Genomic DNA, 11,722 nt, shown 5'->3' with positions numbered 1-11,722 from the left:
GTGCAGGGTAACAGCTGTGATACAGGACTATTAAAAAAGTGAATATAGTGCAGAAGAGACTGTTAAAAATGAATATAGTGCAGGGTAACTCCAGTTGCTTAGTCTATGAAAGTGCACTTTATGCATTATTATCTGTCCTGCAGACCGTCCTGCTTTGAACCTTTGTGTAACCCACCAAAGAGCACCCTCATCACACTGATTTGAACTTCCGAGCACTCTGGACTTTTTCCCTTTTTTGAAAACTATATATATGCTTTGTTTTGTCAAACTGAAAAGCAGGAAAAAAAATGAAAAGCTGAAAACCGTAAATGTTGTCAAATTAGCTTAGAAAATGATTGAAATTATTAAATAAATTATCAAAATATTACATGAGCTCTAAATATCTCAGTAATTGCACCTCTCACCTGGGATTACATGATACTGTCACAATAAAAGACCTCAACATACAGTCCATACCAGAGAAACATGAACAAGTTAACTCTTATAGTCACATATTTAGTTAAATAAGTGCACATCAATCTCTTTCCTTAACACCACACACACACGTTTTTATTAGAGGAGGTGAATACATGAATTTTAGCATTATTTTTGAGGCCACCGTTTGCATTCTAATATTAGTATGTTAAATGTGATATTCCTTTATCTAAAGCCTGTTATTCCTCAGTTAAAGGGTATATTATTAACTTATCAATAAAGCAAAAACTGTCAATTTGCTTACAATCAAAGATGATCAGACAGGTGTCATTCATTAGACTTTTCTAAAACTATTTTTCACATTAATAACCTATTTACAAAGTAGTAATCCATGCCAAAGTATTTCAAAAATCCTTTTATTGCTTTAAATATATATACTGATATAGCCCCACCCACCATCATACACATATAAACAGGTTTAGTTTGTACATCACAGTATTATGATACCATCTGATATATGGATATAAAACACCCAAATAAAAGTTCCAACTAAACTCCCAAATATAAAGTTTGTATTATTTATTCTATGTTGTCACTATGTTCCGTTCTGTTTTTTCTTGTCTTTTCCTTTTTGTTTTGTTTTTGTATACACGTTATGTCCCTGAATATGTCATGCAGTATTGTGCCACCTGTTGAAAAAAAATCACAATAAACAAAGTGATGAAACAATAAAATTAAGTTTGCATTTAAATGAGTTCAGTTTACCTTATATTATTTATTTTTTTGTTATCTCTCCCCGTTTGTAGTGGTATATCATTATCATTATTATCATTATTATCATTATTATCATTATGTTTTGCTGCCCATCTTGAGGACTCCCTGGCAGAAGAGATGTTGTATCTCAATGGGAGCTTCCTGGTTAAATAAAGAATAAATAACATAAAATAATGTTGTGTTTGCTTCCAGCAGGAACAAAGAAAAGGCTGCAGCAGGATGAAGAGGAGTCAGTTAACAGTCTGGACGTGTTGGAAACTGTTGAACAAGATAAACATCTGGTACTGAAAGCTCTCTCGTTGTGTTGATATTTGAGGGCGACACCGAGAGCAAACATGTCATTAGTCATGTGATGAGGAGGAAGTCAACTTCTGCATCCTGGAAGTTTAATAACAACATAACATAATAACGCATCTGTTTTAAAAGCGGCATCTGTGATATTATACGTTTTTGCACACATTGATGATGCCACTATCATCTCCTCTCTCTATAATCCTCCAGACCTGTAACCCCCCCGCCCTCGCCCATTTGTAACACCTGAGCTAATTGGTATGCAGCTCCCGGGTTGTGAGCCAGGTCGTATCCGAATTATCCTGACCGGGGTTCGACCCGGGTTGACTGGCTTGGTTAGAATTGACAAAAGGAGGGTTGAACATGGGTCAGATAACCCTGGTCCAACCCTGGTCATTGGTGTGAAAGGGGTATTATTCTGTTCCGCTTTTTCTGCAGCTGTATCAACTCGTATCTTCTTTTACAACATCTGTAGGGAAGACCAAAGCAGTCCTATTTGATGCAAAACGTCCTTCAGACCTCAAGAAAAATGTTTAAAAATCAAGAAAAACAGAAGTATTGTGGTGGAAATGTTCACCAGTCTTTGTGTCACAGTAACAGATAGAACAGTTCAGACCACCATCAAACCTCATGACATGAGGAAGATGCAGCACAGCAGCTGGATTTCTACTTCTGATGATGCAGTAACTGGTTCATCCAGAGCTCTTCTTATAGTACAATCATTATGCTTCATGTTCCTGCTGCTTTATGATCAAATGTTCCTTTAGGGTGACGCAGCGGGTCACTCCAAGTATTTGGGGATGCATCCGTGTAGTTCGATGATCTCGGGCCAGTTGTCGTATTTATTCTTTGTGTTGTCGTTCTTCATGTACTGAAACAGACAGAAAGACGGAGCTGATTCTGATTCAACATCAACAAGAAACCACAAACCTTCTGGAGGACATGCTTCCCTTTTAGAGCTGCAACGATTAATTGATCGACAGAAAAACGTTTCATTCACTTATGAAGCTTCAATGTGAGATTTGATGCTTTTATTCATCATGTATGATAAATGATGATGATGATGGTAAATTGATCATATTTACGGTTTGGACTGATGCCACTCTGCTCGTGCCTGTACTTAGCTAAATTAGCTTAGCATAAAGACTGGAAACGGAGGGAAACTGCTAGCCTGGCAAAAAACCCACCTACCTACAATTTGCTGTTTTACGTGGGGTTATGTACCTATTAGATCGTTTCTTTACATTTGACAGACTGTCAACAATGTTAAATATTCATCATCTTGTTTTTTCGTGTTTCATTGATGTTTTATCACAGATCAGAGTGAAATATTTAATCCCAAAACACTGCAGTGTCACATTAAATAGAAATGTTTCTGCTACTCATCCGGAACATGTCATATGTCTGGAAACTTTAGGAACTTGACCATCATTTTAAAGATAAAATAAAATCAGCAAAGAGTGCAAATAAATAATGCAATAGAACAAGGGGCAATAACCAAACATTGCAGTGAACAAAGAAACAAGGTTTTTGGCTGCACACTATGAACGTTAATGATGAACCCAGAGAAGAAAAGGTTCAGATAAATCAACAGAAAGTATGATCTAGTCGTTGTTACCTTCTCAAAGTTGCTCTGCACCGATGCTCCTTTCCCACCAACAAACACCCAGTTATCTCTGAATCCCAGTGACTTGACAGAAGTGCTTCCCAGTTGAGCTATCAGCTCCCTGGCGTCTTTAGTTAGCCTGTTGAAACAAGTCACAGTGTGGATCAGCCCTTTAACACAACACAGACAGCAGAGCGGATCAATATGTAACTGAACAAGCTGATCAGAAACTGAAGGAACAAATTCAAAAAGATTAAAATGCTTCAATCATCTCTTCATTTCTGCACCACCTTCATATAAAACAAGAGTTCATTAAATCAGGTCTCTTAAAGTTCATTGATGGTTGTTTGTCAAATGTGTGAACGTCCAAAACCTCCACTGGTGGAATGTAACTAAGTACATTTACTCAAGTACTGTACTTAAGTACAAATCTGAGGTACTTGTACATTACTTGAGTTTTTCCATTTCAAGCTACTTTCTACTTCTACTCCATCACATTTATCTGTAAGCTTGAGTTACTTTACAAATAAAGATTTTTACACACAAAACATGTGAAGAGTTTATAATATATGATGTTTAGTAATAAATAAAAATCCCAGACAGAAGTACATCTGAAACCATTAGCACATCAATCAATATGTCCATTAATCAATTAACCAATTATTCAAATAATTTAAAGATTAAAACTTTTTTTTTTATTTAAACTATTTTGATGGTTGAAGTATTTTTTCATGGAAAAGCATTTGATTGTTCCAGATTTAATAATGTTAAATAATGTTGATGATCTCCAGCTCAACCAGCTACAGCAGTAAAATCCAGTTTTTATATTAATACAGAGTAATAATAATAATCTAATGATAGAATATATAATAGTACAACGGTCATAGGGGACATTTTTATACTTTTAATGCTTTATTTAAAGGGACTGTTTGTAACTTTTTAAGCGTATAAATGTAGCGGGTCGCCACACATGCGCGTTCGCATATGCGCGCTCGCGTGTGGCCGTAGCCTCGTCTCCGCTGCCTGCTTACCTTCACTCAGACAGAGCGCGCGTTCTCGCGTACTCGCGTACTCGCTCCACCTCTACTAGACGTGAACGCGTGCTCACTCCACACTGCAGAAGAGTTAGTTTAGCTCTGAGAATATCTAGTGAATGTACAGGGGATGTTTGTGCAGAAATAAATGCTGCAGCTCCTCCAGACCAACAGAGGTTTCCCGTGTCTTGTGAAGAGATGGGGCTCCTCCACGTGTTACGTTGTCGTCTCGTTACCGACCGGGTGCCGGTGTCTCCCTGCGGCTGCCGGCTGCAGTCGGGAGGCGATAACTTAACTCGTTGAGTAGCCCCGCTGCCTGAGCCTGCGCTGAGGCAGGAAAAGCCAACACTAGGATCAGCAGTGATTCATGGAGAGACCTTCGTCTGGTCAGCTAACATTACTGCCAAGCAGCTGAAATATAGAGTGATATTGTGGTTTTAGCTGACGTGTGTCGCCTCACTGTTTTGAGCGATGCTCGTCCATGTCTATTTAGAGCGAGCAAGCACGAGCTCGACGCTGACTTTCGTTGATTTCACGGCCACAGGTGTCGCTGTTAACAAGCATTTCTGAAAGTTACAAATAGTCCCTTTAAAGAGCTACCTGGGCTTCTTCATCTCAACATTTGGTTCTGAAATTTGTAAGAAGTGAGTTTGTTTCTCTGCCAACAGTAGACGTAAAAGAAGGAGAGATATTTACTTTGTTGACGGCTCGTCGTAGGAAGCCATCAGAACCACAGATCCGGTCTCGATTGTCTTCAGCAGCTCAATGAAAGGTTTCACATCTGTAACACAAACATGGCGTCCATCTTTTAAAACTTTCATTGAATCATCTAACGAACCACGTGGTAGTTAGATTATATTAATATCAGTTCTACGTACCGCCACCGAACATGTCGAAGTGAGCTGTCTTTAAGACGTCTCCTGTTTTACCTGTTAAAGAAAAAGACTTTAGAGACGCTTTGACAGTAGTCAGGGAGAATTAATGAAGCTCACATGGAGGTTTACTGGTTCAACACTCACCGTTTAGTATCACTACGTTTATTCCAAGTCCAGCGTTGTTCAGGACCGATCCCACAACCCTGACAAGAGTTTGATCTACTGTTAATACCAGCTGTTATCCACACGAAGAACCAGAAGGACCACAAGAACCAGAAGAACCAGAGGACCAGAGGACCAGAGGACCAGAGGACCAAAAGGACCAGAAGAACCAGAAGAACCAGAAGACCAGAGGAGCAGAAGGACCAGAAGAACCAGAGGACCAGAGGACCAGAGGACCAAAAGGACCAGAAGAACCAGAAGGACCAGAAGGACCAGAGCACCAGAGCACCAGAGGACCGAGGACCAGAAGGACCAGAGGACCAGAGGACCAGAGGACCGAGGACCGAGGACCAGAAGGACCAGAGGACCAGAGCACCAGAGGACCGAGGACCAGAAGGACCAGAGGACCAGAGGACCAGAGGAGCAGAGGACAGAGGACCAGAAGGACCAGAAGGACCGAGGACCAGAGGACAGAGGACCAGAGCACCAGAGGACCGAGGACCAGAGGACAGAGGACAGAGGACAGAGGACAGAGGACAGAGGACCAGAGGACCAGAGGACCAGAGGACCAGAGAACCAAAAGGACCAGAAGAACCAGAAGGACCAGAGGACCAGAGCACCAGAGGACCGAGGACCAGAAGGACCAGAGGACCAGAGCACCAGAGGACCGAGGACCAGAAGGACCAGAGGACCAGAGGACCAGAGGACCAGAGGACCAGAGGAGCAGAGGACAGAGGACCAGAAGGACCAGAGGACCAGAGGACAGAGCACCAGAGGACAGAGGACCAGAGCACCAGAGGACCGAGGACCAGAGGACAGAGGACCAGAGCACCAGAGGACCGAGGACCAGAGGACAGAGGACAGAGGACAGAGGACAGAGGACAGAGGACAGAGGACAGAGGACAGAGGACAGAGGACCAGAGGACCAGAGGACCAGAGGACCAGAGGACCAGAGAACCAAAAGGACCAGAAGAACCAGAAGGACCAGAAGGACCAGAGCACCAGAGGACCAGAGGACCAGAGGACCAGAGGACCGAGGACCGAGGACCAGAGGACCAGAGGACAGAGGACAGAGGACCAGAGGACCAGAGGACAGAGGACCAGAGGACAGAGGACCAGAAGGACCAGAGGACCAGAGGACCAGAGGACAGAGCACCAGAGGACCGAGGAACAGAGGACATAGGACCAGAGCACCAGAGGACCGAGGAACAGAGGACAGAGGACCAGAGCACCAGAGGACCAGAGGACCAGAGGACAGAGGACCAGAGCACCAGAGGACCAGAGGACAGGGATAGAGATTCACTAGGTGGAACAAAGTCAGAACTCAAGAACTTTTCACACCTTAATGTCAGAACCAAGATTCACGTTTTTCTTCCGTCGTAACATTTGATCCGGTTAGTTTTGGTTTCACATTGCAGTGAAGCGAGCGCACTAGAGAACTCTACCAGACATAACTACATCCTGTTGTCACCTACGCCCTGTCATTGTCACCTACGCCCCGTCCTCGTCGCCAATGTCCCGTCCTTGTCGCCTATGTCCTCGTCGCCTATGTCCTCGTTGCCTATGTCCTCGTCGCCTGCGTCTTGTCGTTGTCGCCTACATCTTGTCTCCTCGTCGTTTGCACCCCGTCGTTGTCGCATACGCCCCATCCTCAATACCTTTGTCTTGTCGTTGTCGCCTACGTCCTCATCGCCTTTGTCTTGTCGTTGTCATCTATGTCCCGTTATCATCGCCCACATCCCATCCTTGTCACCTATTTCCCATCGTTGTCGCCTATGTCCCGTGCTTGTCACCTAAGTCTTGTCATCGTCACCTACGTCTTGTCATCATCGCCTACATCCCGTTGTCAACGCCGCCTACGTCTTGTCATCACAATCCACATCCCGTTGTTGCAATTGCCTACGTCCCGTCGTCGCCGCCTACGTCTTGTCATCATCGCCTACATCCTGTTGGCGTCGCCGCCGGAATAAATTGATTCACAAGGCATTGTGAGATTCTAGGTGACGACCAGCAAGGCGAAAAAATGTATGGGACAAAAGTTGAAAATGTTTATGGATAAAAACAAATCAGCAGCATCAGTCGACTCACTAAAATGTGAGCTCACAGGACAACGTTTGGATTTGTGCGGCGAGATGAAAGCAAGAAGTATTTGAGGATGAAATTCAGGATGAAACACTTACAGTTTGTTCTGGACGCAGATCTTTGGTGGTAGGACGTTGGCGGCTCCGCTCTGGACGAAGAAGCTGAAGTAATCCTCTGGACAGTCTTTCATTATGGTACACGATCCAGCTGGAGAGGAAACATTGATTTAATCCAGCATCAGATCAACTTCACTCATTCATCCTGATCAGGTTGAAGCGTTCGCTGACCTTTAGAGGGCGCCTTGGTGGGCGGACCGGGCATTTCAGAGCGTTCAGCTAAAGCACGAAGCAAATCACCTGAAACAACGAGTTACACAATCACATGTTTAAGGCACTTCAGCACTGGCTTCACTTCTCAGACCAGGAGGTCGCATTAAAACAATAAGAAGAAGAACACGTAGATACCAGAAGTGCAGTACGTGATAAAAGACTGAGGTATTAAATGTTCCTACCGTTGAATGGGCTGCTGTATTTCTGCAGGATGAATGTGATAAAAACCACCAACGGCACCAACACCAAGATGAACCGTAAAATCTCTGCGGGGGATAAACATAAAAAAAATTATACCAGTTATCTGTTAAATCTGTCACCAAACTGGATATTCAATATATCTGACGGTTCTCCAGATGATTCATTAGTGGGAGAAGATACATGAATAGTTTGACCTGTTCAGAATCATTGACAAACTGCTTTGCTTCATTAAAAAAAGGTTAGAAACAACTAGACTGATGGAAACTATTTGCTTTTAAATAATTCCAAAAAGAGAAAAAATAGATATGTGAGGATCTTTTTATTATATTCAGTGTGTTGGAAGTCTTTCTCGTCCTGCGTCCCAAATAACCTTTCAGAAAAAATGTAACTGAGTCCACTATTGGATATTCTTGGATCTTTTTTTATTTGAGCTTATTTTTGTCTTCTATTTGACTATTTTTTAAAATCCTCTAAAATTCCTCTAAAATTCCTTATTTCTTCTGTCTACAGCACTTTAACTATCTTGTTGTTGAAAGGTAAATAAACCTGCAGTGGTTAAATGAGACAGACGTGTAGATCTTTAAGGTTAACATTTTATTTATTTTGTGAATTTAATTGTATCCTCATCCTTTGTTCGCAGTCTTGTAAGTTTGTTTAACTGTTGGAGGTTTGCCTCCTGCTTTTATTGTAAGCCTAACCCTGCATACACAGGATGCACATGCAAAAGAGAGTGAACCAACATCCTGTATAAATAAAGGTTAAGTAAATGAATGAATGAATAAAGAAGATCAATGGCTGTCATCCAAACCAGGCAAAAAACATTTATTTTTTATAAAATCCACCTTGGTTTAAAATCCTACATGTTTATCCATCAAGAGGCCAAAATGAATAATAATAAATACTTTACATTTTATTATCAATATTTCTACTTTTACTTAATTAAAGATTTAAATAATGTTTCCACCACTGCCAGGTTTAAATCAAATACTAAATATGACTTATTAAAATAAGACATGAACAGCTGTATGCCACAGATATAAAACAATATATCACACCATCTCAGTAGAAGCTGTGGCAGTGAATAAAGGAACCACTCCTTAATCAAATTACTTCCTGGTTACAGGAAGTAACCACTGTTATAAAACACACACACACACACACGCACCTGCACACGCACACACACAAACACAAACACCCGCAATGAAAACTTACTTCCTGTGTTTTGTCTCGCCATTTTTATTCTTCCTGTTAAAAAAGAAAAAGAAAACACAGGAAGGATGATCAATTTAGGACGATAACAGTTTCAATGATTTCATCAGCTCAGGTCAGTGTTTGGAAAAAGTCCTCAAATTTCCACGTATAGGTAGCAACTAATGATTATTTTCATTATTGATTAATAATGCCAATGATCATACTCAAATAAATATATAAAATCCCTTTCCAAGATGGCCCCGTGCTAGGTGGCATCTATCTATCTATCTATCTATCTATCTATCTATCTATCTATCTATCTGTCTATCTATCTATCTATCTGTCTGTCTATCTATAAATCTATCTATATATCTATCTATCAGAAAAGACACTCACTAGAAAAGTAAAAGTAAATATTAATGTTATAATGCAACTCTGTTATCATAAATTCTTTTCTTTTGTCTTTTCTAAAAAGGTGTTTTTGTTTTATTCCTGTAACTGTTGTTTTATTCTTGCAAAGGTCCGTGAGCAATTACAAAGACACACTTTCCCAGAGCTGAAAGTATCATATTCAGCTTTTTTATTTCGTTAAACCAACAGTTTGAAACCCCAAAACATCCAGTTTACTGTCATATAAGATGCAGAAAAGCAGCAAATCCTCACTGGAAGCAACAGATCTTTTTGTCATTTCTGCTTGAAAATAAATCACTCAAATTAATCAAATATCAGATGAATTACCTGTTAATTATGTCAATTAAGTGATTAATTGTTTCAGCTCTAGTTGCAACATAAATGCAGAAAAATACTCCAAAAGTCTGGCATTCAGAAAACAGTTTATATAAAACAGAGAAGAGAGGAAACACACAAGAAGCTGGAAAATGATAGAAGATAAGAAGAAAAATACTCCATTAGAAGTAAAGTAGTAGTAAGTAAAATGCAAACAAGTCTACTCGATACAGTACTTGAGTATGTTTACTTCCTGTCTGCATTCCTAAATAAGTGCAAACACCTGTGCAGGTATGTCAAGTCTCCTAACCAGCTGAATCACAGCTCCTCAGAACTAAATATGTCAAATAAAAGAGAAATCCAAAGTATAAATAAATCAAACTGACCCACTCTGACTGTGAGCATGTCTCTCTGACATCCGGCGGCGGCGTTGGGACTGACTAGGAGTTCAGGGAGGCGTTCAGGTGAAGCTGCAGGAGACAAACAGGTTGGTCCTGTTCCGCCTCCTGAACGTGGTTACTGCCAATTCGCTGTACCCAGAGGGCCAGAGTCCAAGTCACTCAGCTTATGACATCAGAATGTGGAATGGATTATTTATGAGGGTGTGAAGTTACCTGTTACTGGTAAACATGCAGCACTCAGAGAGCTGACACACCTACTGTACAAAGCTGCACAGCACTCTGAAATAAAATCATAAAAGATGTTTTACATCTGCATCTCAGTCTGCATTAACCCTCTGAGACCCACAATAGACCTGTTTTAGTTTTTTTTTTAGGTGGTACAGGGGGTCTTTAGGGGGAGATAGCAGGTAAACAGCAGATGTCACATAGAAGTGGTGTACATCATCTGAAAGCTGGGAACCTGAAGATTAATTTGAGATGCAGCTCAGCACTGTGTCAAGTTGTTCTAGTCATCAAACAGAAATAAACATGAATTTAATTAATTAATTAAATATTGAAAATATTGTTATTGTAAAAGTGTATAAAGGTTTAGAACATGATAATAGAAGTATATGATGGTCATTCCCATGCTCTATTATGTCTCATAAGTTGTTGCAGCAATTCTTTGGTTGATACCATTTGTTACACAGATTTGGTGCTAAATGTAACCATTTTTTACCACTGAAGAATTAATAAAAATGATCAATAATCCCTCTAAAATACCACATTAAGACACCAAGACCTTGAGGAACAACATAGAAAAAGTCATGCTGTGATTTGGGAACAAAACCTTTTGACATTTAGAGATTTCTACAAGAATTGCATTTTTCTGCAATTGGATGGTGAGCACTTCTGCTGTGTAAACTGCTCAGTAACCCCCTTATTGTCAGTCTAGCTAGGAAAGCCATCCATCCTATGAATGCTCTAGGTCTCTAGTTTGTGGCTGTAAAGTTTCATGAGGCTGTGATTATCCTAGAGGTCACCGCAGGTCATTTTATACAGTGAGGTCAATGAAATGTCTACTATGGGGACTAACATCATCACACATGAATACAGTTGGGCTCATTGGATCCACAAGAGTCTCATCTTTACAGTGAAACCCAATTTATGTAATTCAAGACTGTTTAGGGACCCCAGTATGCAGAAATATTCAGATACACCATTTAAGAATAGGAAACAATAACACATTTATACTACATTCAAAAAACTGCATGTGATTATCATAAAGTGGGCATGTCTGTAAAGGGGAGACTCGTGGGTACCCATAGAACCCATTTTCATTCACATATCTGGAGGTCAGAGGTCAAGGGAACCCTTTGAAAATGGCCATGACAGTTTTTCCTCACCAAAATTTAGCATAACTTTGGAGCGTTATTTAGCCTCCTTCAGAGCACAGACCATGGATGTAGAAGAGGTTGTGTCCTGTGGTTTTTCCCTGCGTGTTAATAAATAGCCTACAACTCCATTAAATTCTGTTGATGTCATGCTACTAGCACTACTAGCTACTGGCCGATAGCCGTCTTTTTGGGAACAGAGACGTTAATACATCCACCACGGTACAGGCTTACAGCATACAGCCCATGGGTGTATTAGAAGA

At 40.8% G+C, this 11,722-nt stretch overlaps 1 protein-coding gene across 1 annotated transcript; it reads right to left on the bottom strand.

Moving 5' to 3' along the window:
* Window positions 1–816: 816 nt before the first annotated feature.
* Window positions 817–10,467, bottom strand: LOC141766501 (protein FAM3C-like). The gene is made up of 10 exons (XM_074633416.1): window positions 10,072–10,467; window positions 8,981–9,013; window positions 7,750–7,833; window positions 7,526–7,594; window positions 7,337–7,445; window positions 5,139–5,197; window positions 4,998–5,048; window positions 4,816–4,900; window positions 3,098–3,224; window positions 817–2,350 (listed from the first exon to the last, which is right to left on the bottom strand). The coding sequence occupies exons 1-10, from the start codon at window positions 10,088–10,090 to the stop codon at window positions 2,261–2,263; spliced, it is 726 nt and encodes a 241-aa protein (XP_074489517.1). The 5' UTR covers window positions 10,091–10,467; the 3' UTR covers window positions 817–2,260.
* Between the last annotated feature and the right edge of the window lie 1,255 nt (window positions 10,468–11,722).

Source organism: Sebastes fasciatus, chromosome 4 (assembly GCF_043250625.1).
Source record: "Sebastes fasciatus isolate fSebFas1 chromosome 4, fSebFas1.pri, whole genome shotgun sequence".
In the NCBI taxonomy this organism is placed as follows: Eukaryota; Metazoa; Chordata; class Actinopteri; order Perciformes; family Sebastidae; genus Sebastes; species Sebastes fasciatus.
Note: the sequence above shows the minus strand (reverse complement) of the source record. Positions and strands in the feature narration are given on the sequence as shown.

Bases quoted from the DNA above. Each gene is read 5' to 3' on its own strand.
- LOC141766501 (XM_074633416.1), bottom strand. The intron at 7,834-8,980 runs GTAAGTTTTCAT...TATCCCCCGCAG, and splicing joins GGCGAGACAAAACACAGGAA to AGATTTTACGGTTCATCTTG. The intron at 3,225-4,815 runs GTAAATATCTCT...TTGTTTCAACAG, and splicing joins TACGACGAGCCGTCAACAAA to GCTAACTAAAGACGCCAGGG.